Source organism: Quercus lobata, chromosome 5 (genome assembly GCF_001633185.2).
Source record: "Quercus lobata isolate SW786 chromosome 5, ValleyOak3.0 Primary Assembly, whole genome shotgun sequence".
Lineage (NCBI taxonomy): Eukaryota > Viridiplantae > Streptophyta > Magnoliopsida > Fagales > Fagaceae > Quercus > Quercus lobata.
In genome coordinates this window covers 69,036,787-69,063,774 of record NC_044908.1, presented here as the reverse complement: position 1 = coordinate 69,063,774, position 26,988 = coordinate 69,036,787, and the positions used below count along the sequence as shown (strand labels likewise).

At 34.9% G+C, this 26,988-nt stretch overlaps 3 protein-coding genes across 4 annotated transcripts; 2 read left to right on the top strand and 1 right to left on the bottom strand.

Moving 5' to 3' along the window:
• The first annotated feature begins 2,682 nt into the window (after positions 1 to 2,682).
• Positions 2,683 to 6,424, top strand: LOC115991018. Its single transcript, XM_031114774.1, has 5 exons — positions 2,683 to 2,868; positions 3,276 to 4,180; positions 4,507 to 4,972; positions 5,099 to 5,205; positions 5,500 to 6,424. The coding sequence occupies exons 1-5, from the start codon at positions 2,683 to 2,685 to the stop codon at positions 6,422 to 6,424; spliced, it is 2,589 nt and encodes an 862-aa protein (XP_030970634.1).
• Positions 6,425 to 9,611: 3,187 nt separating this feature from the next.
• On the bottom strand, positions 9,612 to 15,140 carry LOC115988449 (heterogeneous nuclear ribonucleoprotein 1-like). Of its 2 annotated transcripts, XM_031112021.1 has the most exons (6): positions 14,861 to 15,018; positions 14,620 to 14,713; positions 14,492 to 14,520; positions 14,086 to 14,310; positions 11,678 to 12,872; positions 9,612 to 9,999 (listed from the first exon to the last, which is right to left on the bottom strand). In XM_031112021.1, the coding sequence occupies exons 4-6, from the start codon at positions 14,305 to 14,307 to the stop codon at positions 9,986 to 9,988; spliced, it is 1,431 nt and encodes a 476-aa protein (XP_030967881.1). In that variant the 5' UTR covers positions 14,308 to 14,310; positions 14,492 to 14,520; positions 14,620 to 14,713; positions 14,861 to 15,018; the 3' UTR covers positions 9,612 to 9,985. The 2 variants fall into 2 exon arrangements, with proteins under 2 accessions (XP_030967881.1, XP_030967880.1); XM_031112020.1 differs by lacking the exon at positions 14,492 to 14,520 and having other exon boundaries at positions 14,861 to 15,140.
• A 6,517-nt stretch (positions 15,141 to 21,657) lies between these two features.
• Positions 21,658 to 26,988, top strand: LOC115989270 (thymidine kinase a-like). The gene is made up of 4 exons (XM_031112940.1): positions 21,658 to 22,081; positions 25,764 to 25,908; positions 26,167 to 26,288; positions 26,529 to 26,988. The coding sequence occupies exons 1-4, from the start codon at positions 21,753 to 21,755 to the stop codon at positions 26,782 to 26,784; spliced, it is 852 nt and encodes a 283-aa protein (XP_030968800.1). The 5' UTR covers positions 21,658 to 21,752; the 3' UTR covers positions 26,785 to 26,988.

The following is a 26,988-nucleotide window of genomic DNA, read 5'->3' as shown; positions in this document are numbered from 1 at the left end:
TCCGTTAAACTCCAGTTATGTCCTGCCGTTAATTAAGCCAAAACTACATCGTTTTGGCTTTTTTTTTTTTTTTTTTTAATAATAAATTTTGGAATTTAAAGAAAATTAAAAAAAAAAAACTGATATTAGAAAAAAAAAAAAAAAAAAAAAAAGAGCCACGCCCAAATCACTCGCTGGTAAATTTCCTACATACAGCAAAGCAATTCGGTGAAATGGAGAGAGAAAGACTAAAGCGTTTGGATGAGAAAGAGGATACCCTTGCTCGCAGTACCAAGAAGTTCAAAGATAGTCATCGTGCCCATGAAACGAATGAGAATGGAAAGGGAAACAAAGTGGAGAGTTATAAGGATAAGTTGGTGGGGGCAATTCCAAGAGCCTTTGCTCAAGCATTTGGCTTTGATTGCTCAATGCAAGAGGACTTGGAATCTGATAATGAAGAGGAAAACGAACAGGATGGCAACATTAGAATTGGTTTTTCCAAGGAAGAGAAGGTACGTATGAGAGCTCCATGGCAAAAAGCTCTTATCATCAAAACTTTTGGGAAGAGAATGGCTTTTTCCTTCCTTGTTGAGAGGGTGCGAAAAATGTGGAATCCGAGTGGTGGCATGGATTGCATAGACTTGGGTTATGATTATTATCTTGTGAAATTTGAATTGGTGGAAGATGTGGACTCTATACTTACGGGTGGTCCCTAGTTCATTGGCCAGCATTTTCTTGCCATCAGACAATGGGAGCCAAAGTTCAAGGCTTCCACAGCAACCCTCTCATCGGTAGCAGTTTGGATAAGATTACCAGAGTTACCCATGGAGTTTTATGAGCCTAATGCTCTTAAAAAAATTGGGAAAGCCATTGGCCCAGTTCTTAGGATCGATTACCACATAGCTAATAAAGAACGGGGAAGGTTTGCTAGGCTATGTATTCAAGTAAACTTGGATAAGCCATTGGTAAGGAAAATTTATCTTGGTAAGCTTGAACAGTGTGTGCTTTATGAAGGTATAAATGCCCTCTGTTTTTTGTGTGGTAGGATCGGACATAAATTAGAAGCATGCCCGTTCACAGTTAGAGAGCAGCCTAAGAAGCAAAGTATGGAGCGGAATGAGGGGCACACTGAGACGCAAAGTACCCAAGGGGAAGATGGGTTGAAGGAAAAAGAAAAACCTCAAGAAGATTATGGTGAGTGGATGGTTGTTAGCAGGAAAAAAGTGAACAGTAAAGCAAAATCTGTTCAGCGCTCTCTGGTGATGAATCAAACGGCTAAGGAACAGCTGACACAAACGTCCTTAGATACCACAGCTAAGCCTAGTGTGGTAGGGCAGAATAGTAAGAGTGGTAAAAGAAAAGCTCTGCACACGCAAAATGTCGTGTCACAGAGGGAGACCAACGTGATGGCAATGTCCATTCTCAGCAAACCAAAACTTGGGAAGAGTGCTAAGGACAAGGGCGTGCACGCCAAAATGAACAAGAAAGCAACTAATTTAGTTAGCTTGCCGTCCAATGGGGTGGGCCCGAGCAATAAGAGTGGGTTATTTGTATTTAGGTCTAAAGCACAGCAAGGCCCATTTTTCCTTTCAAGCTCTTTTAATCTAAAAGTTCACCCAAAAGAGAAACTCATCTCAATGGAGAAAGAGAGCTCTGTATCTGAGCATTCTAGCAGTAACAATGGAAGTCAAAGAGAAATGGGCGATTTATTACAAAGGAAAAGTGATTCTAGTGGGCGAAGAAACAATACGTTGGATAAAGCAAGATCCAACAAAAGTGTGGGGCTGGTTCGAGACTGATCTGATGGTGGCGTGGAAGAATCTGTTCCCGTTAACGGAGAGAAGCAAGCAGCTGGGCTATCTACCGATGAAAGACGAAGCATGGATCATGACTCCGAACCCGTGGTGGAGGTTCTTGATGGACCGACCACCAATTCCAGTGCCTCCGGTGACAAGCTCAGGGCCATTAGCCACAGGATCCGTCATGCGAAACTCGGAAAATTTTTTATCAAAGTCGGAAGCGAGATGGACGGAGCCAAGGATCATAGTAAGGAAGGTTTTGCAAACCAACCCAGTGGAATGCTCGTTGATGGGCAATCTGCGCGGAGTGAAAATGATTCAATTTGCCGAGTCAAAGATGAATGGCACGATCCTAATCAAGGTAACTCAGGAAGAGTTGGGGATAATCAAGCATTCGGTGACTCTATTCCGGGGGATATGGGAGTTGAGGAAGGAGTTGTTGGAGGTATGGAGGTTGAGAGACACTAAAGATTCTTCTTCTTTGTTTGGTTTCGATGCTTCCTCTTCTACATATAAAATTATGAATATCCTGATTTAGAACTGCAGGGGTGCTATGAAACCCCAATTCAGAAAGATGGTTATGGACTTGGTGGATTGGCATTCACTGATTCTAATGGTGATCACAGAAACTAGGATGAGTGGTGCTAGGGCTAATGAAATTATTGAGGCTCTCCCTTTTGATGGGTATGCGATGGTGGATACAATTGGGTTTGCAGGAGGAATTCGGATGCTCTGGAGATCAGATTTAGTTCATGTTGATGTCCTGGCAGCTACTGAGCAAGAGATTCATGCATTGATTTAGGTAAGATCTCAGTCTTTAAGCTGGTTAATTAGTGCTATTTATGCAAGTCCTAGATTTAAGGAACGGTGCATATTGTGTAATAATCTTAGGATGCTAGCTAATATGCATGATCTACCTTGGGCCCTCATGGGCGATTTTAATGAAGTTCTATCTGCTGATGAGAAGTATGAGGGGAATCCTATTTGCCAAAGAAGGGTTAGAGCTATTAAGGAATGTATGGATGATTGCAGTATGATGGATCTTGGGTTACAGGTCCAAAGTATATTTGGACAAATAAGAGGGAGTTGGGTAATTTAATCCAGTGCAGACTAGACAGATGCTGGGTTAATCCGGGTTGAAAGGAATTTTATCCGGAAGCTAATGTAACCCATTTAGCTAGAATTAACTCAGATCACTGCCCCCTATTATTGAACTTGTATCCTTTTTTGGGTTCTAATGCTGACAGGCCATTTAGATTTCAGACTATTTGGCTGAGTCATAGTGAATTTCCGGTTGTTGTGAGGGATGCTTGAGCTGGAAGGGAGGGCAATCTAGCTGAGGCTATTTCTAACTTCAAGACCAAAGCTCAAAGATGGAATAGAGAAGTCATTGGAAATGTTTTCTTAAGAAAGAAGAAGATTTTGGCTAGGCTGCTAGGTGCGCAAAGAGCTTTAATTGTCTGCCCAAATAGTTTTTTGATCAATCTCCAAAAGCAGCTGACTGAGGAGTATAATTTAATTCTCCAAATTGAAGAAGAGCTGTGGGCTATGAAATCCAGAACTAATTGGATTATTTCAGGGGAGAGAAACACATCTTATTTTCATATCTTTGTGCTTAATAGGAGAAGTAAGAATAGAATCACATGTGTTCAAAATAATGAGGGCGAATGGTGTCACAGTTTAGAGGAAGTTAAAGAGATTTTTAACTCAAGTTTCAAGAAGCTGTATAAGTCAGAGCAAGTTTTTTGTCCTGTTACCCCTCAATGGAGTTCGGATTGGTGTGCTAAGCTTAGTCAAGAGGAAGCTGGTAGCATGACCAATATTCCATCGGATGGGGAAATTTGGAATGCTCTCAAATCAATGAAGCCTTACAAAGCTCCAGGTGTTGATGGGCTACATGCTGGATTTTTCCAAAGATTTTGGCTAGTGGTGGGTGATTCGGTGAAGAGGGAGATCAAGGAGGTGTTTCTAAGGCAAAAGGTTCCTGAGTTTCTTAATCAAACCCTTGTTGCCCTAATCCCTAAGCAACCCGGTCCTGAAACTGTCAGTCAGTATAGACCCATAAGTTTATGCAACACGATCTACAAGATTATTTCAAAAATCATTGTTTTGAGGCTACGCCCTTTGTTGCCATCTTTAATTTCCCCAATGCAGGCAGCTTTCCTTGAAGGGAGAAGGGGCACAGATAATGTCATAATTGCCCAAGAATTAATTTACTCCTTTAGGAAAAGGAAGGGGAGGACGGGGTCTATGGTTATAAAAATTGACCTTGAAAAGGCATACGATCGCTTAGAGTGGTCATTTATCAAAATGGTGCTTGAGCATTTTGGGTTTCCGGAGTATGATAAAGTTGATCATGAGCTGTGTGTCTACTACTACCACAACTCTATTGTTCAATGGAAGTAAGCTGGATTCTTTTCAACCCTCGAGAGGAATAAGGCAGGGGGACCCTATGTCTCCCTATTTATTTCTTCTATGCATGGAATTCCTTGGAGCCCAAATTACTAGTATGTGTGAAGTTAGGAGATGGGATAAGGTTAGGGCATCTAGAAGTGGGCCGAGCTTTTCCCATGTTTTTTTTTTCTGACAACTTGATGCTTTTTGCAAAGGCAGACAGAAAAAATTGTGAAACTATTATTGAAGTATTGGATAATTTCTTCAACCTTGCTGGGTAGAAAGTTAATCTTGCCAAATTGAAGATTCTGTTTTCTCCTAATGTATCTTGCAGGAGGAGGAGAGGCATTTGTAGAAGGTTGGGGATTGCCGAAACCAACAACTTAGGTAAATACCTTGGTTTTTCCATCATTCACCAAGGTAGAGTGGGTAATGCGTATAACTTTGTGGTTAATAAAATACAAAGTAAGCTGGCTGGTTGGAGATCAAAATTATTGTCGAAGGTTGGTAGATTGGTGCTTGTTAAAGCTGCTGCGGCTCCTATAGCAGAGTATTATATGCAATGCCAATCTCCTCCTGCTAAGGTTTGTGATCAAGTAGATAAGCTAATAAGGGATTTTTTATGGGGTTCAATTGAAGAAAAAAGGAGGTTGCATTTGGTTAGATGGGACAAGGTGATACTTCCTAAAGAGCTTGGTGGTTTGGGGTTGCATAAGATGAAGGACAGAAATAATGCTTTGTTAGCTAAGCTTTGTTGGAGGCTAGCTTGTGAAAAGGAGGCTCCTTGGGCAAAAATGCTTGTAGCCAAATACCTTTCCCCTAGTAGAATGACTGAAGAAGGAAAAAAACTCCCTTGCTCTAGTTGTTGGGCGGCGTGTAAGAAGGGTGGCCCAGTTTATGTATAGGGGCTAAAATGGTCTGTGAAGAATGGAGAGACAGTGAAGGTTTGGGCTGATTTTTGGCTTCCAATGGGCGCTTTGAGATCTCTTATTGAAGGGCCTTTGAACCGTGATGAAGATTCTATTACTGTGAAGTAATGTTTTGATCATAATTATGAATGGCAAGCCCACTGCCTATCCTTTGAATTGCCTGATCATATCCTCAATGCCATTAAAGCAACTCCGTTACCTTGTAATCAGGAGGCAGAGGATACTCTCCAATGGGCTTTCTCCAAGAATGGTTTCTTCTCATTGAAATATGCTTATCTTTTGGCAAGGGGTTTAAACCCTTTGAACCTTGCTATTGTTTCGGTGGCTTGGGTGTGGAAGGTTGAAGCTTTTCCTAAGATTTAATTTTTCCTTTGGCTTTGTCTTCGTCTTCATAACAGTGTGCCTACCAGGGAAGTTTTGGGTTCAAGGGGTTTAAGTCTTGATCCCATATGCAGTTCATGTCATCAAAGTATTGAAACAATTGACCATCTTTTAAGGGGCTGTGAGTATGCTCGGGATTTTTGGCAGCAACTTCAATTCCCGAATTGTATGAGGGATACCTTCAACTTACTGATTAGTGAATGGCTTGAAGCCAGTTGTAAATCTGATATCAAATCCAGATGGATGGGCATTCCTAGGAAGATTTTGTTTCCCATGGGAGTGTGGAATTTATGGTTGCATAGAAATAATTTTATTTTTAGGACAGGCAAGGTGGATCGGTCATGCTTCAAGAAAAGCATTAAAGATAGTGCTGAATTTTTCTCTGTTGGGTTGAATGCTAAGCTGCCTAAAGCTAAATCTGTTATTGCAGTGGGCTGGGAGAAGCCTCCAATGGGATGGGCGAAGCTTAATTCAGATGGGTCTGCTCTTGGTAATACTGGACGTGCAGGTGGAGCCGGTGTTATCAGGGACCATGATGGGCATTGGTTGAAAGGCTATGCAAGGTCTCTTGGGTGCACTAACAGTTGTATGGCAGAGCTGTGGGCCCTAAGGGATGGCCTTTTAATAGCTAAGGAGATGGGGATAAATAATCTGATCATTGAGTTGGATGCCTTAAGTGTTGTTTTGTTTATGAACAATAATATTGCCAACTTGTTAATGGAGCCATTGCTTACTGATTGCAGGAACCTGGTGAGAGAGATTCCCAACAAGCAGATAGTTCACATCTATAGGGAGGCCAATCAATGTGCTGATGCGTTGGCCAAGCTTGGTGCTAGTAGCTTAGACTCTTTTGTTATCTTTTTGTATCCACCGCCTGTGGTGGAAAATATTTTAGTTGCTGATATAGCTTGTTTATGTTGTAATAGACTTATTATTTCCTAAGTTTAATGATATATCCTCTGTTGACCAAAAAAAATTTCCTACATACTTCTCAAACTCAAACCAAATCCACCACATTGTAAACCCAATACACAACAACAACAAAACTCCCACTACCACTTTCAGGAAACTAGCTACTCAACAATCTCTCACAAAAAAGTTTCAGCTTTCTTTCCACCATTTCATGCCAAGATTCAATCTTTCAACATCCCATCTCTTCCAATGTCCAAGAACACTCCTAAAACTGAAGAAGACAATGGATCTGACCCTGACCCAAGATTCAATCTTTCAACATCCTGTCTTCAGCAAAACCCATGAAACTGCCACACCCACAAAAATGCTTCGTCCGCCCTCTATTTAGCACTCTCCTCCTTATAGTCTTTGCCGCCACCATCAGCTTCCGCGCCGTGCTCCGCCGCGCTGACATTAACCTCAGCCTTAGCGCATGGTCCCCGCAAAAGAAAACCCATGTCCTCAACTTCAACTCCACCGAGGTTTTAGCAGTGTTGGTTGCAGTTTCGAACTGGGTTTTCATCACATAAATGTTTTTTTTTTTTTTAATTTTCTTTAAATTCTGAAATTTATTTAAAAAAGAAAAAAAATCCAAAACGGCATAGTTTTGGCTCAATTAACGGTAGAACATAATTGGAGTTTAACGGAAATACCAAATTGACAACAATTGAAAGTTAGAAGACTGAAATGACAAAACTGAAAGTCAGAGGACTAAAATGAAAAAAACTGAAAGTTAAAGGGTCAGTTTAACATTTTTGCCAAATTGATTCATTTTCTAACACAAAAAATAGGATTACAGTGTAAACAATGGTCTACACGGAATGTGGTTGGCTGCCCTTAAAATCTTCTTATGATACCAATGTTGGTTAAAACTTAAAAGTTTATCTTCTAGCTTCCTTTTTTATTTTATTTTTTATTTATTTTATTAATTAAGCTTGTAAATTTTTCTTTAAATTAGTTTAGAAAAATCTCTTCCAATCCATTTTATGATGGCTTGTAATATTATTCACATATATTAAATATCATGACTTATTAAATCATTTAAATAAGTCATTTGATCATTAATTAGGTGTTGATAGCTATTTTTGCGAATATCGTTAAAGCCCAATGCAAAGCAAAGCCTAACCCTTTCTGGGCCCATTACACACATTTTCTAACATTCTTTATTCTTTTAATGTCACCCCAAGCTCATGCAATTTAAATGAAGATTAATGGGAGTATGGTTTGGAAGGTATGATTAAAGACTATTTGGGTTTTTTGCATGACCCCAAAGCATAGATCTTGCCAAGTCAAGTGGGTGGGCCACTTGCAAAACCTTAGGACTCATGAAAGGAATCATGCATTGGCCACTTTCATGCATATGTCATCTTTTATGATCTATTCTATGTGAATAAGGGGCACAACTTAACCTATTTTAGTTTAAGTTAATAAATTGATTTGAAGGGAAATTGTGTTCTAGTTTATTTTGATCATATTAAAATCATAAAAATAAGTTGGGTTTGATTGTATTGCACCTAGAAAATGTTATAGCTACTACTAATTTACTCTAAAAGGTTTACAAATTGACGTGCTAGTGAATATAATTAATGACATATCAATATTATAATAAGAAGAAAGTTTAGCTACAAAATTGGTTGTACCTAAGACTACAACTTTACTTAATAAAATAAATATTATTATATATTTTGAAAATCTAACCGTTGAATTATATGTTCTTTGCACTCTTAATACACAAATCAAATTTTGAGTCAATTTGATATTATTTACTATATAATCTATAAGCTTATATTTTATGTATAATTTTAAATTACAAAAACTTGCAATTTAAACAATTTATTGATGACTAGCTATTGATCTTTAATTTTCTAGAAATTTTGCAAGTATAAAAGATATATGAAGAATATGTAATTAAATGGTGGATTTATCAAAATTCACATTCAATAAAAAGATATTAAGTAAAGTTATAGTTTTACGCTACAACTAATTTTATAGTTAAACTTTGTCTTTATAATAAAAAAATCGTTTAGTTTTTACAACTAATGTAAACTTTGGTTATATATGTATATAATCAAAGTTTACATTAGTTTGTAAAAACTAAGAATTATATACCAAATTTTCATAACCATAAGGACATAATATCATAATAAATTTCACAACTGCTAAGATATTAGATTGTGATTAAAGTACAATGAAAGTGGTGTTAGAAATAATCCATGTGAACGCGATATTGCACTAATCACAATTTGCCACATTAACAAGTTGTGAATTCGATATACTATAACATTGTTGAATTTGTAATATCCCTTACATCACTTTTTTATGTCTAAAGAAAAAGTAGTTTCGATTTTTTTCTTTTCTATATACAATTTTTTTACCAAACTTTTTTTTTTTTTAACTTGATAAGCCAGGAAAATAATTTTGTGATGGATACCACTTTGTCAAACTTTGTTTTTATAAAATTTGTTATATCCGTACAATTACTCTAGTAAAATTACCCTAAAAACTTTAGAATATAATATCCTACAATTCCCATAACCATCATCGATTTCTCTAATTGCCAACGTGGCACATGTCTACCCCTTAACACTGGCCTAAGTTTTAAAGAAAAATGGTAGGGACACTTTCACAAGAAAAATGTAAATGTACTACATAAATCTTACCAACTAACTTTCTTTAATTTTTTTTAAATTAATAATAATAATAATAACCTAACGTGACAATGTATGCAATGAGCTCCAATTACCTGATTAATGAGTGTTACAATTTTTTTTTTTTTTTTTGGTGATTGGTGTTGCATCATTTTGTAAGCTCTATGTAGTAAATTTTGTAAAATATCCAAGCATCTTTCATTTCAGATGTACTAACCACAATCACTAGAAACCAAGTCAACAATATGGGTGTTTCTCAAAAAAAAAAAAGTCAACAATATGGGTGACCTTGGCATGCATTCAGGGATAATTAATCAAAACCTCCCTCAACAACTAGTAATTTTCTAACTTTTGCACCCTACCAAATCTCAACAATATGACCTCCATGGTTTCCATAAAAGCATCCACATCCTTATAGAGAATAATACGCTGTTAAAATGATACTATGAATAAAGCAAGAGGAGCGGCATTCTCCATTAATGAAGCTTAAAGTTGTTAAGGAAAACTTGCATGGAAACAACATGCCAAAAGACAAGAAACAGCAATTTTGCTGGATATTACAGCAGAAAAAGAAAAGTGGGAAAAAAAATTCTTGCTTGTTTCTGTATGGCTGTGTCAACATAGATGCATGATACAATAAATCTGTATAAACTCAAAAATCTGATTATACATTTCAAACAAATTCCAAGGAAGAAACCTATATAAACCCAACCTCAAACTGAAAAGAAATCCCTTGTATCTGCTCTATATGAAGAGTTCTTCAATACAGGTGAACCAATTAGCTCTAATCACAATTTTTTGTATACTGTATCTCAACAAGGAAAATGTACGAAGGTTCACGGTACTTTACCTTCACCAATTACACTTCACCTACAATAATTTGGACATCCATATCATAATCTTCCTAGGCAGCAATTCCTGTATCAATATTGATCAAAAGCATGTAAATACCACCGAAAAGCATTGAATAACACAAATAATCTTTTTCAAATCAGATTAATAATTGATGGTGTATAATAGGTAACTTGTGATTGACATTCAGTGAATAGATGGGTGGTTGGCTGAGAGGGTGTAATATATATACTTTCCATCAGTAGACCAAATTTGATGTGAAGTGCATGTCATAGTCATACACTAACTAATATGGACCAGCACACAAACAACTGAGCTAAATTTTCAAACCCAGTTGGCCAACATGATAAACGCATATGCTCTGCTAACAGATCATCAGCTAACAGAACTAATGCTCAACTGAAATGGCCTAAATTTAAATGTTCCAATAATAGATAAAGAACGGTACCATATATGGCAGTTAAATTATGGGAAAATTACACTTTACTACGCTAGAGTATACCCCATTTACACTTACCACCTTGAACTTTAAGAATGAATGATTACCACCTAAACTATAACCCGTGCTTCACTTTGCATCCTATTGTCAATTGGGTTGTTAACTTGGACCAAAAGCATGTCACGGGCGTGCGACTAGACATGGAAAAACGGGTCAGACTCGTTTGACCTGCGACCCGACCTGAACCTGAACCCGACCCGCACATTTTGCCACGTTTACCAATGTTGAGTAGATTGAGATTGAGGTGTAATTTTTATAAAATATTTACTTATTCTTTTTTACTTAATATGTTAAGTACTCCATTATAGTTTGTAATTTTTTACTTGCCACCTTCATTTTCTCTTCCTACTTTAAATAGATTGAAGATTATACCAAGATTAGTTTCTAGAAAGCTGGAACAAGAGTTGCACCAAATTTGGGTATCAATTCAAGTGTTTAGTGGTAATTGGTAACAATATCACTAGTGAGAATCTAATCACAATTAAGGAACTCATAAACAATTGACAGATTGCATCTATTTGCAAAAAAAAAAAATTGTTTGAAAAATACGGGTCAACTCGACCCGACTCACGACCCGACTCAACCCATGACCCGTTTGACCCGCAAACCCGATTGACCCGACCCGAACCCGACACGACTCGCCCGTTTTGCCACGTCTACGTGCGACTCATGTAACCTTTGCATATGAGGCACCACATGAAAAGATTCAATTGCTTCTCTTCAATCCCTTAAAAAAAAATTGTTAAACAGATCTAATCATTGCAATGCCACAAAACCTTTGTTTTAAGGGATTGAGGCAATTCATATTTTCATGAGGTGCCACGTATGCATAGGTCACGTGAGTCACACGTGAAAGACTTTTCCGTATAAGTTAACAACCCAATTGACAGTAGGGTGCAAAGTGAAACACAAGTTATAGTTTAGGGTGGTAATTGTGCATTCTAAAAGATCATGGTTGTAAATGCAAACGGGGGTATAGTTTGGGGTGGTCAAGTGTAATTGCCCCTAAAATAAACAAAATTATACAATTGATAGGACTCTTCAGCATGATAGAGCCAGAAGCCATGACTGATGCATATGCTCAGAGAAGACAAGTATCATTTATATTGTGAATGTAATAAACCTAGGTTTGACACTATCAATTAACTTTGCTAAGAAGCCTTAAAAACCGATAATAAAAAGCAGAAGATTTAACATTGAGGGGGGGATGGAATAAGGATTATATTCAAAGGAAACAGATCTCACCTCTATTTGATTGTCTATTGTTAACACTATAACCACCAACATAACCACCAGAGTTTTTACTTAAAACATCTGAAGCTGCATTTCCAAACCCATAACCAAATGAGTCAGAACCCTCTAGCTCTGAAAATGATGATTGCCAAGTAGGCTCCCCATAAAACAGACCTTCATAAATTTCTTCAGAAGCCCCATTGTAACTACCCTTTGATGCAGCATATGATGATGCTGGTGCAACACTGGTTCCACTGTTTCTTCCATACGCAACCCCTCCTGAACCAAAATTGATTTCTCCACTGCCATAACTAAGACTGCCACTACCATAGGTTGAACCAGCACCTCCACCTATACCTGAGTTAAGAGAGGAACTCCAAAGTGCTCCAATATTGTCAAAAGGACCTATTCTAGAATTTGCACTTCCAGAGCCTAGTAAAGCACTAGGATTTGTGGCATTAGTAGCATAATTAAGACTCCCATTCCCCCACAGTGTACGGCTTGATGAACTTAACATTGAATTATTTCCTCCATTGCCCCCACCATACCCAATGGGGTTAACATTCCTATTTGAATTTCCACTATATAAAGGGTTTGATCCCTGTCCAAAGCCAAGATTAGAACTGAGGTTTGCATTTCCCCCGTAGTTTGGACTCAACCCGGGCTCAATATTTGGTCCTGTTCCATATCCAGGACTGAATGGAGGAAATCCACTACGACCAATTGTAACTGGACTAAATCTACCATCCAATCTAAGTCCATACCCCCCAACTGAGCTTGGATTGTATCCCTGATTGTAACCATTAAGGAGGCTAACTCTACTCAGACCATAGTTATGTCCACTCAATTGGCCCCGACTTGGCCCTGCAGATAATTCTTTTGGGACAGCTCGTTTAACTTCAACCAGTTTACCATTGAGTTCATGAAAAGTTTTGTACAACACATTTTCCACTGCTTCCTCAGAGTCGAATGTAATGAACCCAAATCCTCTAGGCCTTTGTGTATTTTGGTCATACATCACCACCACATCTGTAATTGTCCCAAATTGATCAAAGTACTTCTTAAAATCACTCTCAGTGACAGTGGATGCTAAGCCTCCCACAAAAATCTTCTTTGTGCGAGCAGGACCAGGAGACCCTTGAATGCTGCTATTGTTTCTGTTCAGAATGTTCTGATCATCTCTAGGGACAGCTTTTTTTGCTTCAACCTGAGAATAGAAAGCTAAAGAATGAAAACTGAACCAATAAAATCTTACTTATACAATGCAAACAAGAGTCCCTGAAATGTAGAGAAAAACTGAATTCCAATTCAAACTGGATCATTCAGAGTAAAAATAGAAAATAACTTTGGTGTCTGCAAATGCCAACAATGGTATCAGGGAATATAAAGCCTGAATCAAAATCTTGATCTTCATTACTTTTTTCTTGTGCTAATTATTGTGATTTTGCATTACTTAGGATGTTTTAACAGTATGAAGATTAGGCTTAGGCCCGTGGGAGTAACATGGAAAGCATATTGACAAACAACCTTATCTTCTTTCTAAATCATTTTATTTCAAATTACTTAAGCTAACCCTTCCGAGAGTTCCAAAGAATGATTCAGCGACTCGACAAATTGTCCACTGAGCCTTGAATGAATAAGTGACAGTGAAGCATACACATCTGCAAGCAACACTGAACAGTTGTAGGCCTAATTAAACCATCAACACAATAATTAGACAATAATTTTAGTTATATTAATAATTATTTATACCGAACACTCTCCCTGGTCCAAATTTTGTTTAAGACTTCCAAGGTCCTTTTTCAATTTTCAACAGATTCAATCTTCATGCATATGTCATAGTATTGGCACCATCCTATTAGTGTTCCTATAACTGTGCTTCCAAACAAATTGACACCCCAAGGAATCTCTCTTAAAATCTTAGCATTTCTTGGAAAAAAATTTCCATCTAAATTTTTTTTTCAGCACTGCTATTCTGATAATCATCTCTCTAGAGATCATTTTACGGCTGACTAAACAATTTCCCAGAATTTCCTGAAGTGGCCAAAAGGCTCTTAATAGTGACAACATTTTGATTCCCTTGTCTTCTCAGGAATTCCTATCTACAGTAAATAAACCTTAAAAAGAAGGGACCAAAAAAAAACACAAAGGTTACATCTTTAAGCTTTAAAATCAATAGAGGACACTGGAAACATCAAGAAGTTGTTTCCAAAATCCCACTTATTGAATCACAATGCACAGAAGAATATTCAAACACGCTTCAATTCTCCAATTGTTAAATGATAAACTCACAAACATAAATCTGAAGTGGACACTCCAATTCATAATGCTAATAGGAAACCAATATAACAGGATAGTTCTAAATGCAAAGTCTCAAAGCGAGCAGAAATATAAATATGAATTCAAACAGACAAACTTACGGTTCTCCCATCGATCATATGCTTTTCCATAACAACTCTTTCTGCAACAGTAGGGTCTACAAAAACAACAAAACCGAAACCACGAGCACGACCCGTAGCCCGATCCTTCATTATCACAGCTTCCACTACTTCTCCAAAACACTGGAAATACTGTCTAAGACGGTCTTCATTTGTGTCCCAAGATATCCCACCAATGAAAAGCTTGCCAGGCTCCATTTCCATATTCTGCAAATCGCTTTCCCACAAGCCCATCAATTAAATTCCCAACACTCAAAAACAAAACGAATTGGTATGAAGATATTCACCTTTTTTTAAATAAAAAAAAAAATTAATAACAACAAAATTTTATCTTCCAAATCAACCAAACTAATTTCAACAAATAAATAAAAGGAAGAAAATAACACACACCGGATCTAATCAGCAACACATAAATTACTGAAAACAAAGTAAAACACAGTCGGAATCCAATGCAACATCCAAAAAAAACATCATGTAACAAACATTGTAATGCAGATTAAACAAGAAAAACTGTACCTTTACACAGAAATCTTAGATTCTCTTTTTGTTGAATAAGAAAATGGGTATTCTTGGATTATATTCAATAACTTTGTAACATCCACCGATCGACCTGAAATCCAGGATTCCCAAAAACCAAATCGAAAAAGAGTGTAAATTTAATATTGAATGAGTTAAAGATCCAAAATTCAGAATTTTTTTATATTGGATAAAAGAAACTGAAAAAGCAGAGCAGTTGCAGCTAAAGAAAAACATATACCACAAAATGAAGAAGACCCAGATAGGAAATTTGACAGAAACTAAGATCTGAAAAGAGGCATAGCAATAAGAAGAAGAAAAGGGGCCTCCTTTTTCTCTCTTTTCTTCCTCTCTGTCTCTCTCTTTACTTGTTTTTTCAATTATGGTTTATTCAACTTGGTTTATATATATGTAATATGTGGGTGTAATATAGATGAAAGCTATGGCTTAGAACAGAAGAAAGATATATGTGAGAAAAAGAAATAGCATCTGAAATGGGTTTATTATATTATATTTATATATAGCGCACACAATGAGAGAGAGAGGGATATTTGGGCAATCTATCCTCTCTCGTGTAAGAAAGTTACAAAGGTGGAGACGACGGAAGGTGGTGACTTCCCAAGTTTACGTTTTGATTTCAAAAATATTAAAAATGTTTCCTTTTTTGTTTATTAGGTGGCCATTGGACCTTTGGTCTGATCATTCTTATGTTCTCCTCTGATTTTGTGTTTTTTCCACTTATACCCATTGACTTTTAAGTCCTTTTCGATTGCCAACCCAAACAAAATTGTAGTATTCTATGAGTTTTTTATTTATTTTTTTTTATATATATTGGATAGAAATTCTACTTTAGCCTAATTTATATGTGTGAAACTCTCTCTTAGACTCTTGAACCCCGACTCTTACTCCTACATTTTATAAGTATTTATACTTGTAAAGTGACCATCGTATTAAGGATGTGAGGTATGGTTTAGGGATGAAATATAAACTTTTTAATATTTTAAGGACGAAAAATGAACTTCTTAAAGTTTAGAGATGAAAAACAGACTTTTGGTAAAATTTAAGAATCAAAATAATATTTTATAAAAAAATATATATATTTATATAGGACAACATGTGCATTAAAATATATATATATATATATATTTTTTTTTTTTTTATGGGGTTTGCCGTTAGGGCATATGTTAATTTTTTATAGAAAAGTGAAAAAAGTGATTAACTTTTATGATATTTTTTTTTCAATTTTTTATAAAATGTTTTCTAAAATTGATGATTAATGTAGGACATATATTAACCAGACCATTATTTTATTTTTTAATCATTCATTTAGATCGAAAATGTTTGGCTTTTTTATTGATAATTTATTGTTTTTTTTTTAAAAAAAAGTTATAGGGTTGTGCATTTATATAATATGTTTTGAATTCACGACTATACTTTTCATTTTATTTGTGTATATTGTAGAAGAAACCAACAAGAAAAGTTTTTGTATATATATATTATAAGATTTTATATTATTACATCTATGTCATGATTATTATATTTTAACATCATACTAAGAATATATACAAAATATGGGCGAGATTCTACCTTAAATTCCTTATTTAATGACAAAAATATTTTTCAACTATATACTTTTTACATATAGAACTATAGAAGTAACAAAATTCAAAATAAGCAAAAAGGATTTAGATTGTTTGGTGCTGCTAATAATTATGGACTTAATTCTAATAATTCTTTTTAATTCATCCATAGTATGATTGCTTGATGTGGAGGGAAGGGATGAACCCATCTTCCAAGCAAGTTATTGAAAGGATCTGACAACTAAATGGTGCATTTAGGGAATCTTTTGAAGTTAAAAGGTGGAACTATTGTAAAATAACACTAAATGGAGGGATTGCCAATTGTTTGAACAGATAAGTTAAGATGGTTATTTCAAAAATACATTTTTAATATAATTTTTTAATATAAAAATCAACAAAAAGTTGGAAATGTGTGAAAGACAGAAGGGTTTGCTTGTGCATCCACACATCAAAGGAATACAACAGGTAGATGCATCAACAAATATTTTCATTTTGTGCACAATTGCACATGCATGACGTTATGTCCATGACCATATCGCCTCATGGTTTTTTATTAATTTAATTTTTTTTGAAAAAAATTTCACAATAAAATATCACCAATCGAATAGAATTATTCTCCTACCCCGTGTCAGGCTTATTTATTTATAATATATAACCGTGATTATTTAGATATGGCTATAATCTCATAATTAGGTTCAAATTATTTTATGCAAGATAATCTAATCTAATGGAAAACTTAAAAATAAAATTAATAGAGAGAGTAAAATTAAGATGGTATCGTGGATTCTCAGCACTGTCTCTCTCTCATATGGAATCATGTTATACAAAAAATTTTACTGTTTGTTAAAGTGACAAATAGTGATTGGCATAACATGATTTTCATTGGACAATTATTTTTATAATGCTTTAATCATAAGTCATAACAAATTTCATAAACTATATATTATAAAATAAAATAAAGAAAGAAAGAAATTGTGTAATTATATATATATGTATAAGGCCTGTAAAATGATTATTCCGAGATATGCTGAAAAAAGATGTCCTTGTAAAGACATTTGGGCAAAGTTTAGGAAACGAAATTGCTGCCTGCTGTGAGCAAGAGATGGGAAGACATCTTTGTCTCTTCGTGCCTTATCCGTGGTCAGCTCACATTAATTCCCTAGTAAGGCTAGTATATATCTTCTCCATTTTTTACGTAGATATTAATGGGTTCAGACTTCAGACTTCAACACCAAAGCTAGAGTGAGTCAATTTAATCCAGCTTGTCTGTTAGGTTAGCCATCAAAGTTTACCAAGTCACCGCAAGCAAAGGGCTAGCTACTAGCTCTTCTATCATCTATCATGTAGGGAAAAATTATAGATCAATCTAGAAGTCTAATGAATGCATACTTCTTCTCACATAACAATAAGTCTCTTATATAGATAGTCTGTTATTTAAATCTTTTATACCTGATCTCTATTATTATTATTTTTTTTTTGGGGGGGGGGGGGGACTTTTTTTATTAGGTCCTCATTGTAGACATTTGTCCATTATGAGTCAATAGAACCTCAGACGTTTTCGTTGGATAATCATTTAGGTTGTTTTGATGATGTGTTATTCGGTTCTCTATTTCTTGGACTCCTCAGTTTATAACTCTTATTCTTTTGTACTTTTTTCCCCTATCATCTCTACTTTGGTTCGTCACCTTTTTCCAACTATAACTACTCGTGGAAGAGTTTAATATAATATAATTTTTCTTCTGAAAAATAAATTAAAATATGATTTTTTTTCTCTTTTATTTTTTTAATCTAAAAAAGAAATTCAATAATTATAGTAGCTATTAATAGATATTATAATGATTTTTTTTTTTGAGAAATTATAATGATTATATTTGTATATGAAACTACACATTCTAAAATTAGGCATAATATCAATTAGGCATAATATCATCTGTATGTAGACACAAACAAGTTGCTAGAAAGGGATGCTAGTCAATCAATGAGGCTGCTCATGCCTCATGCTCTAGCCCAAAATGGCTGGTACCGTACGTAGTTTAGACTCTGATTTGTTAAGAGGAATTCCCTAATGGGCTCAATTGTGTTCTTCTTTCTCATATTTCTCCTCTGTTAGTTTCAATAAAATTTCCAACTGCTTATAATAATAATAAATTGACAAAAAAATTGATGGTTTTAAGCTAAACTAAACTCAAACCTTATGTGGTTATCAAAAAAAAAAAAAAAAAGGCTCAAGCTTTATATTAGTAGATTTGGATAGCTCAACGGGAAATATGTGTGTGTGTGTATAATGGATAATGGATATCTCAATGCATTATGGATAGGATTAAACAGATGGATGATTGAATCACATGCAATACAATGATTTAAGAGGGGTTCACATGTCACTTTGATTCTCAACAGCTTTCTATTTTTAAAACTATTATGTAGGGATAGAAATCACTGTTCACTAAAACTGGATAATCAATTATTGAACAAAAAATAAGGGGTAATCACTTTTATCTTAGGTTTCTTCACGAGAACAAGCCAAGCGTAGCTACTTTGAGGTCTGGGCGCCATTATAGACACCTAGGTTTGGGAAATCCTTAGGATCTGCTTGGATATACCGTTTATTGCTGAAAACACTATAACGAAATAATTTTTAGATGTGTGAATGGTGCTGTGGGATCCAGTTTTAAAGTTAAATTTGTGTTTTTCCGTAGTTGCAGGTCCTGTAAATAGTGCACGAGACCCATAAAAAAAATGTCATACGCAATTTTTTTTTTCCTTTTCAATACAATCCAAACTCAACCTTAGTAGTTGGCATTCTATAACTATAAGCGACTTGTTGAGTTTATGAAGCTTTGCTTTTTGTAGTCAAACTAATGGAATTTATAGAACATAATAGTTCGCCAACCTCTTTAACTAGCACACAATACAAATTTACTTCACGGCACGGCCAAAAAAAGGGAAAGAGCTTTACTTGGTGGGCCTTCCTATGCTGAAGAAAGTTTGAATCAAACTAACTAAACTCACCAAAAGAAGGGCCAACACAGTTCATTACCAACCCAATCCAGCTATTGCCCACATCTAATAAGTTTTATACATATATGTTTTGATCACCATTTCATTCTACATCTAGTTGCATTGTAATGAAAGTGAAAGAATAACTAAATTGAATTTGACTTTTTTGTGAGTTTCCGAAGTAAATGTTATGGACAAATTAGAAGGTGTCAATTATTTCAATTACAAGGTTCTTGGCCAATTAAATTAAATGTATTTGTAATATCAAAGTTTGATGATTTTATTTTTTGAAATATAAAAGTTTGTGTTAGTCAACCCTTGATGATAAACCTTAATTGCCTAAGATCAACTTCTCACAAAATCTATCCCCACTATATTATGGTAAGCCAACCTCTCGTACATTTTCTTTTTCCCACTTTTCTTATTTTCATAATTTATTTAAGAGATACGCAGCAAAAGATAATTTTCTCAAAAAACCTCGTTACTAAACACCCCCCAAAAAAAGAAGAAAGAAGAAACTTTCACTACATATAAAATTTGAAACTTCTTATTAAATTAATATTTTGAAAATTCCACTAGATTAAAAAAAATTATACTTAATATGCACGCTAATATATATGTTAATTGGATCATATATACCATTTGATTCATATACTCTTGTTTTGCATATAATTTTAAAGTTAAAAAATACTTTAAATTAAAACATTTTATGATGAGATTGCTATTAATCTCCAATCATCTCAATATTTTGCAAGCATGGAGACTGGAGAGTTGAACAAGGCAGATCTAATTCAATGATTGGTTTATTAAAATACTTGTTAAACAAAATTATTACACTAGGTATAAACATCACAAATATTATTTATATATATATATATATATATATATATTAACATTGATCATTAGATTTAATAGAAATCAATGGTCTAAAAAAAAAAAAAATGTAAGTCTTAAAGTCTTGACTATGAAATGTTCAACTTTCCATTGTCAGTGTTGTCGTCATCATCATCATTATTATTTATTATTTAATTGGCAATCACCTCTTATTTATGACCACTAGCAGAGGGAGGCAGAAGGAGGCCATGGCCTCTAATTGGGTTTTAAAAAAATCCCTTCTTCCCTTTTGCAATTTTTATGAGAAATGAAAAAAATATATTAAGTTTTACTCGTTGGCCTCCCAAGAAAAAAATTCTCACTACCCTACTGTATTATGACTACATATTTTAGAGGACGAGGACATGGCTTGAGTCTAGTTTAATGAATAGGAAAACTGGAACCAAGCCTTTCAGTGTAAAAAATTGTTCTACTGTTTTATCAAAGATGTCTACTATTTGAAAATTTGTATATATATATATATATATATATATATTTTTTTTTTTTATGGGGTATCCGTGTATATGACATTTTAATTTCAAGTACTTTCATCTTTTTTTTTTTCTTTTTTGAGAAGAACTTACATTCATTTTTATTATTGAGATAGGTGGGGTTTGGATACGCGTCTGGCGTCTGGCATCTGGCGTTTTGAGTTTTGCGTTTTTTTTTTTTTTTTTTTTTTTTTTTTTTTTTTTTTTGCACGCGTTTTAGGAGATAGTGCGGCTACTATTCATGCATTGTTCATAAACAGTAGCCGCACTATTTGACTTTCCAACCCTTTTCAGTACATCAGTAGGTCTCGTGAACAGTGTACAGGACCCACAAATTTCACTTTTCAGTAACTTTTTTCATTAAAAATGGGTTCCACGGTACTATTTACACATTTAAAAATTATTTTGTTACAGTGTTTTCAATTTTCAATAAAATAAGTTCTATTCAAACAAACCTATAGTCTTACATGTCGCAACTTAAAATGGTGTCGATTTTTATTTATTTATTTAAAACTATGTTGTTTTGAGCATGTCGGAAACAATTTTTTTTTTTTAAATCTTTTTAGTAAAAAAAGCTTTTTTTTTCCTTTTTTTTTTAATAAAAAAACTATGTGTTTGGTAGTAAAATTTGTATTTGAGTGATTAAAATTCAAATACATTCTTTTGATAGTTTAAAATTTTTTCAGGAATTTCAAGATCGGAGATCTACTATCATGTTTTGACCTGAACCCAACTCAACTCGTGATGTTGTGTCTCAATAGCAAGGGCATAAACATAATTCTCAATTTAAAAAAGCCCAAAGGAGTGTTTGGTACATGCACTTAAAAATTAAAAATTGTTGTTTAAATACATGTGTGAAAATACATATGGGTGAAAAAGTATATGTATAAAAATACGTGTAATATTGTTTAAAAACTAAAAATTATTGTTTGAAAACATATGTAAAAATACGTATCTGTGAAAAAATATGTAAAAATACGTATAATATTATTTAAAAATTAAAAATTGTTGATTAAAAACATGTACCAAACACCCCAAATTTCTCCGGGCTTTTCCTCCGCTGTCTTTCTCTCTCTCCCCGTTTGGGTCTTTACTCTTTCCCTCCAAAGTAAAACCCTCACGAAATAGTAACACATGCCAAATCTAAGCTCTTAAACCCCTCTCTCTGTCTCACTCCACAGTCCACACACACATGTTAACTATTTCGAGAATGAAGTCCATCCTAACTCCAACGTTGTCAGCCTTCACTTTTCAACTCCCCAAGACCGCTCATCTTGCCCTCCTCACCTCCAAGTCCTTTCCATGCAATCCCAACCCCACAACAACTCTCCTTCCCCTAAAACCCACAACCCTTTCTCCCACTTGTTCGATTCATTCAATCCAAAGTCGCGATGTGCACATGGAACCGGCGACTCTTCCGCCGGAGTTTCCCGGAGAGATTCACGTGATCGTTGGCCCGATGTTCGCCGGAAAAACCACCACCCTTCTTCGTAGAATTCAATCTGAGAGCAGCAATGGCAGGTTTGGTAACCTTCAATAGTTTTAGTTTATTTCTTTGTGTTGTACACATGCTTGAAATTGTTTTAGCTCTCTTTGGTGTGTGGTGTTGTTTTAGTGTCAAAGATGGGATCTTTCAGGTTCAGTACTGAATTGGGTAGTTTGACTTTTTGAATGGAAATGTTTCCTTTTAAAATTTATGTATTATAATTGAATTTGAGCTTACATTTAAGTGGGCTGTTTGTGAGATTGTTGCTTTTTTTGGTGGATAGTGTTGTTATTCTGCCAAGTATGAAATGTCTTAGGTGAAAAGTGTAGTTTGAATATTTGGCTATGTGATTGGAGTTATGCTGCCTTTTAATACATATTTATGTATGTTTTATGATTGAATTTTGAGCATGAATTTATGCAGATTTTTGATAAAATATTTATATGTTTTTTTTGGGGTGGGTACTATTGTTTTTGTGCCAAAGATGTAATCTTTAGGTTCAGTGGTGAATTAGGTACTATGAATATTTGACTATCTGAATGGAATGTTACCATTTTTACATACATATTTATGTATGTATCTATTATAATTGAATTTGAGCTTGAATTAATGCGGGCTGTTGATAAAATGCTGCGTTTTTTTGGTGGGTAGTATCATTTTCTGTGCCAAATGCATGATCTTTAGGTTCAGTAGTGGATTGGGTAATTTGAATATTTGGCTATTTGAATGGAATTTTCCATTACTATATACATACTTATGTATGTACTGTGATTGTTGTAAAGCTCAAGGTTTGATGGAATTGACAGTCGTATATTATTTTTAGAATGAGGAAAGAGTAGATTTGACAATGTATTGGTTCAATTGATGGAATTCAACTATGATCAGATTTCAGGTTGAGCCTTACAAGATCTATCTCCAATTCAATAAAATGTTAAAGGGTCTTTGCGTTTCAGGAAGATTAAGGGAAGCTGTGGGGCTGTTGTGCACTGTGGGAGTGTGAGTGGAACCAGGAACTTATGCTCTTCTATTGCAGGAATGCATATTCAGAAAAGAGTACAAGAAGGGTAAAAGAATCCCATGCAGTAATGGTTGTTGTTGGATATGATCCCAACGAGTATTCGAAGACAAAGTTGTTGACGTTATATGTGAAATCAGGGGATCTAGGAACTGCTCACATTCTGTTTGATAATTTGCGAGAGAAAAGCTTGGTTTCATGGAATGCAATGATTGCAGGTTATGTGCAAAAGGGGCTTGAAGAAGTAGGGTTAAATCTTTATTACAAGATGAGACAGTCTGGTTTTATACCAGATCAGTATACCTCCGCATCAGTGATCCTGGGCTACTTTAGCAACACTTAAGCATGAGAAACAGGCCCATGGTGTCATGATCAAGTGTCAAATTAGGGAATATGTGGTAGTCAATAGTGCCCTCATGGACATGTACTTTACAGGCAATAGTTTATCTGATGGGCATCAGGTATTTGACAAGTCTTTAAATAGGAATGTTGTTACGTGGATTGCTTTAATCTCTGAATATGGTCAGCATGGAAAAGTTGTAGAGGTTTTGGAATCTTTTCATGGGATGAAAAATGAAGGCCTCAAACCAAATTATGTTACTTTTCATTCAGTTCTTTCTGCTTGCAGCCATGGAGGCTTGGTTGATGAGGGTTGGGCATATTTTTCATCTATGACCAAAGATTATGGAATTCAGCCAAGAGGACAACATTATGCTGCTATGGTTGATCTTTTAGGGCATGCTGTCGGTTACAAGAGGTGTATGAGTTTGTTCTGGACACACCTTCTAAGGAGCACTCAGTGATGTGGGGTGCTTTGCTTGGGGCTTGTAGGGTTCATGGAGACATGTACTTGGTAAAGCTTGCAGCAAAGAAATTTTTTGAATTAAAACCCAAAAATCCTGGAAAATATGTGGTCTTGTCTAATGCTTATTGCTTATGCCACCTCTGGGTTTTGGGACAATGTTATAGAGGTTAGGGCTGTGGTGAGGGAATTGGGGATCATAAAGGAGCCTGATTATAGCAGAATAGAGGTTCAAAATGAGGCCAAATTCCTTTTTAAGGGTGATAAATCTCATAAACAATCTAAGGAGATATATGAGTTGATCAGAGAAATGACTTGCATTTTAAAGGATGCAGGTTATGTTCCTGATCTAAGTGACAACTAACTCATGTCATGGAAAAGGCTCATTTCCTGTGATTATCTCTCTTTGTGAAGCAGGGCCATTTGAGAGAGTAAGAGATGTATGCCTAAAACCTTAGTGCTTTCATAGATTTTATAGAATCAGGAAGACCACTAATGGGTGAGCCTCAATGGATATCAGTTACATGCCAGATATTTTCTAATTAGACATTAGGGTCATTTATTTATTTTATTGCATTCTTCAGGAATGTTAAAAAATAAATTAAAAAAAAAAAAATCTGTGCCAAAGAAAATCATTTAGTTTCAGTTTATAAACTTGGTACAGAAACAATAGAGCCAGTCCAACTGCCAAGCATGTAGGCTGATCTGTTCAGTGTCCTGATAATGCCAAAGATTGCATTTTGTAATGCATATTGATCCTTTTAGATGCATCTATGTGTTCAGTCTGTTCAGGTTTTATGATGATGTGTACAGGTAAAAATATGTTTTGTCTAATACTAGAATTCACAGACAATCTAGATCAAGGACAAGTTTATAAAAACTTGCATAATATGATATGACATATGAGAAGCCAGCCCCAAAATTTTGGGATTATGGCTTGGATGTTGTTTTTGTTGTATGATATGGTACATGATCAATGACAAGTGCATAATATTTTGCATGATATGATATGATATATGAGAATTCAACCCCAAAATTTTGGGATTAAGGCTTGGTTGTATGATCTGATATATATGAGAAATGCAGCTGTTTATTCCTGGCATTTCTTACTCTGCTTATCTCAAGTTCCCAAACTAAATTTAAATCATATAAAAAGAATTTCAAAATTAAAACAGAAGCTTTCAAATTATGTGTCATTTTTGCAAGATATGGAATCACTCCTCCTTACTGCTTCCTCAACCTTTTCTCAGTTCTCATCCTTCTAGAAATTACACAGTCCCCTCCCTTAACACTCTTTATCTGTATACACATCTAAAGTCATTTTTTGCAAGATCCGTATCACTTCGAATCAAACCCATTATTTTTCTCAAGAAATGTTGGATATCATAAAACTTATCATTCTCAATATCATCTCTTAACATTTATGAGAAGTAATTGATGTCAAACTTCATTGAATTTATTTGCATAATGAACTCATCTTGTGCCCAGTCAAGTTTGTAAACGTATTATGTTTGACTAAGTTTGTTATTTGCCTCTAAATCTAGGTCTGTTCTTAATGTTCTGCTACATTGAAGCTGAAAATATTGTGTCAGGACCAGATTTGGATTTTTTTCATTTGTCTCTGAAGCTTTTGATTTTAACTAATTTGCAACTTTGGGAGCTATCACTGTAGTTGATATTGCTGCTTCAAGAGATACTTCAACTATGTGAAGCATCTCACTACACACCCATGCCAACTACAAAAACGCCAAAACTTCTGTTGGAAAAAAATTTCCTTGCTTCTTTTTGCTAATACAGGGCAGCAAGTATTCAAATACCTGATTTTACTGAATAATGTTAAACTTATATTTGAAATTATTCCTATGATTTTTTATTTCTATTTTGCATGTCTGTTATGCAGAAGTGTGGCAATAATAAAATCGAATAAGGATACAAGATATGGATTGGATTCAATTGTGACACATGATGGGGCAAAATTGCCATGCTTGGCCTTACCAGATTTGTCATCATTCAGACAAAAATTTGGTCTTGATGCATATGATAAGGTATTTCAATGTCACCATTTGAGATACATGTGTAACTGACAGTTATCCATTCTTCTGTAAATATGCAGAACTATTTTTCTCAAATCTACAAAACTATTAGCCGGATCAATTTGAAATAAAGTAACCATTATTTTGTAAATGTGCACTGTTGGAGTAATGATTTAGTGGTTTTGTGGTAACATTATTGCATTTAACTTTCTTAATTTTTTACTGTACAACTAGGAGTGATACTTAGTTTTGACCTGTATATGGTGACAGTTAGATGTGATTGGTATTGATGAAGCTCAATTCTTTGAGGACCTTTATGATTTCTGTCGTGAAGCTGCTGATAATGATGGCAAAACAGTAATAGTTGCTGGACTAGATGGTGATTATTTAAGGTATTTAAATAGGCAACCAATTATTATAATCTCTTGACTTTTTTTTTTTTTTTCCCCTTACCTAATTATAATTTACCACTGTTCATATAAAGGCTTAGATCATCACCTATTCTTTTGCAGTGAGAGTTTTTGCTTATTACTTAAAAAGCTTTTTTGCAGTTAAATGACATTGCATTGTATTACATTACTTGGAAATTCAAACAAGATCCTTTTAATGGTGAATATAAATATTGTTGACAGGAGGAGCTTTGGTTCTGTGCTGGATATAATTCCCCTGGCTGATTCTGTTACTAAATTAACTTCTCGCTGTGAACTTTGCGGTAAACGTGCTTTCTTCACCTTAAGGAAAACGGAGGAAGCACAAACTGAACTGATTGGTGGGGCTGATGTCTACATGCCCGTGTGTCGGAAGCACTATGTCAGTGGACAAGTAGTCATGGAAGCTGCAAGAACTGTCTTGGAATCTCAAAACGTTCAGTGTATTTCTTATGCATAGTTCAAGAGTTCAACTACTTAGCAGAAAATCTAGATTTTCCTAGTATTCTAGATTTTCCTAGCATGCTCTGCTTTGTAGTCTACACAACCTGTCGATTGTGAAATTGCAATGGTGTTAAAGAATTTTACGTCTTTAGGTTCCTCTCAAGAATGTATATATCGCTAAATCTATTTAAATGATGAATTTTTGATAGATGCTTATATT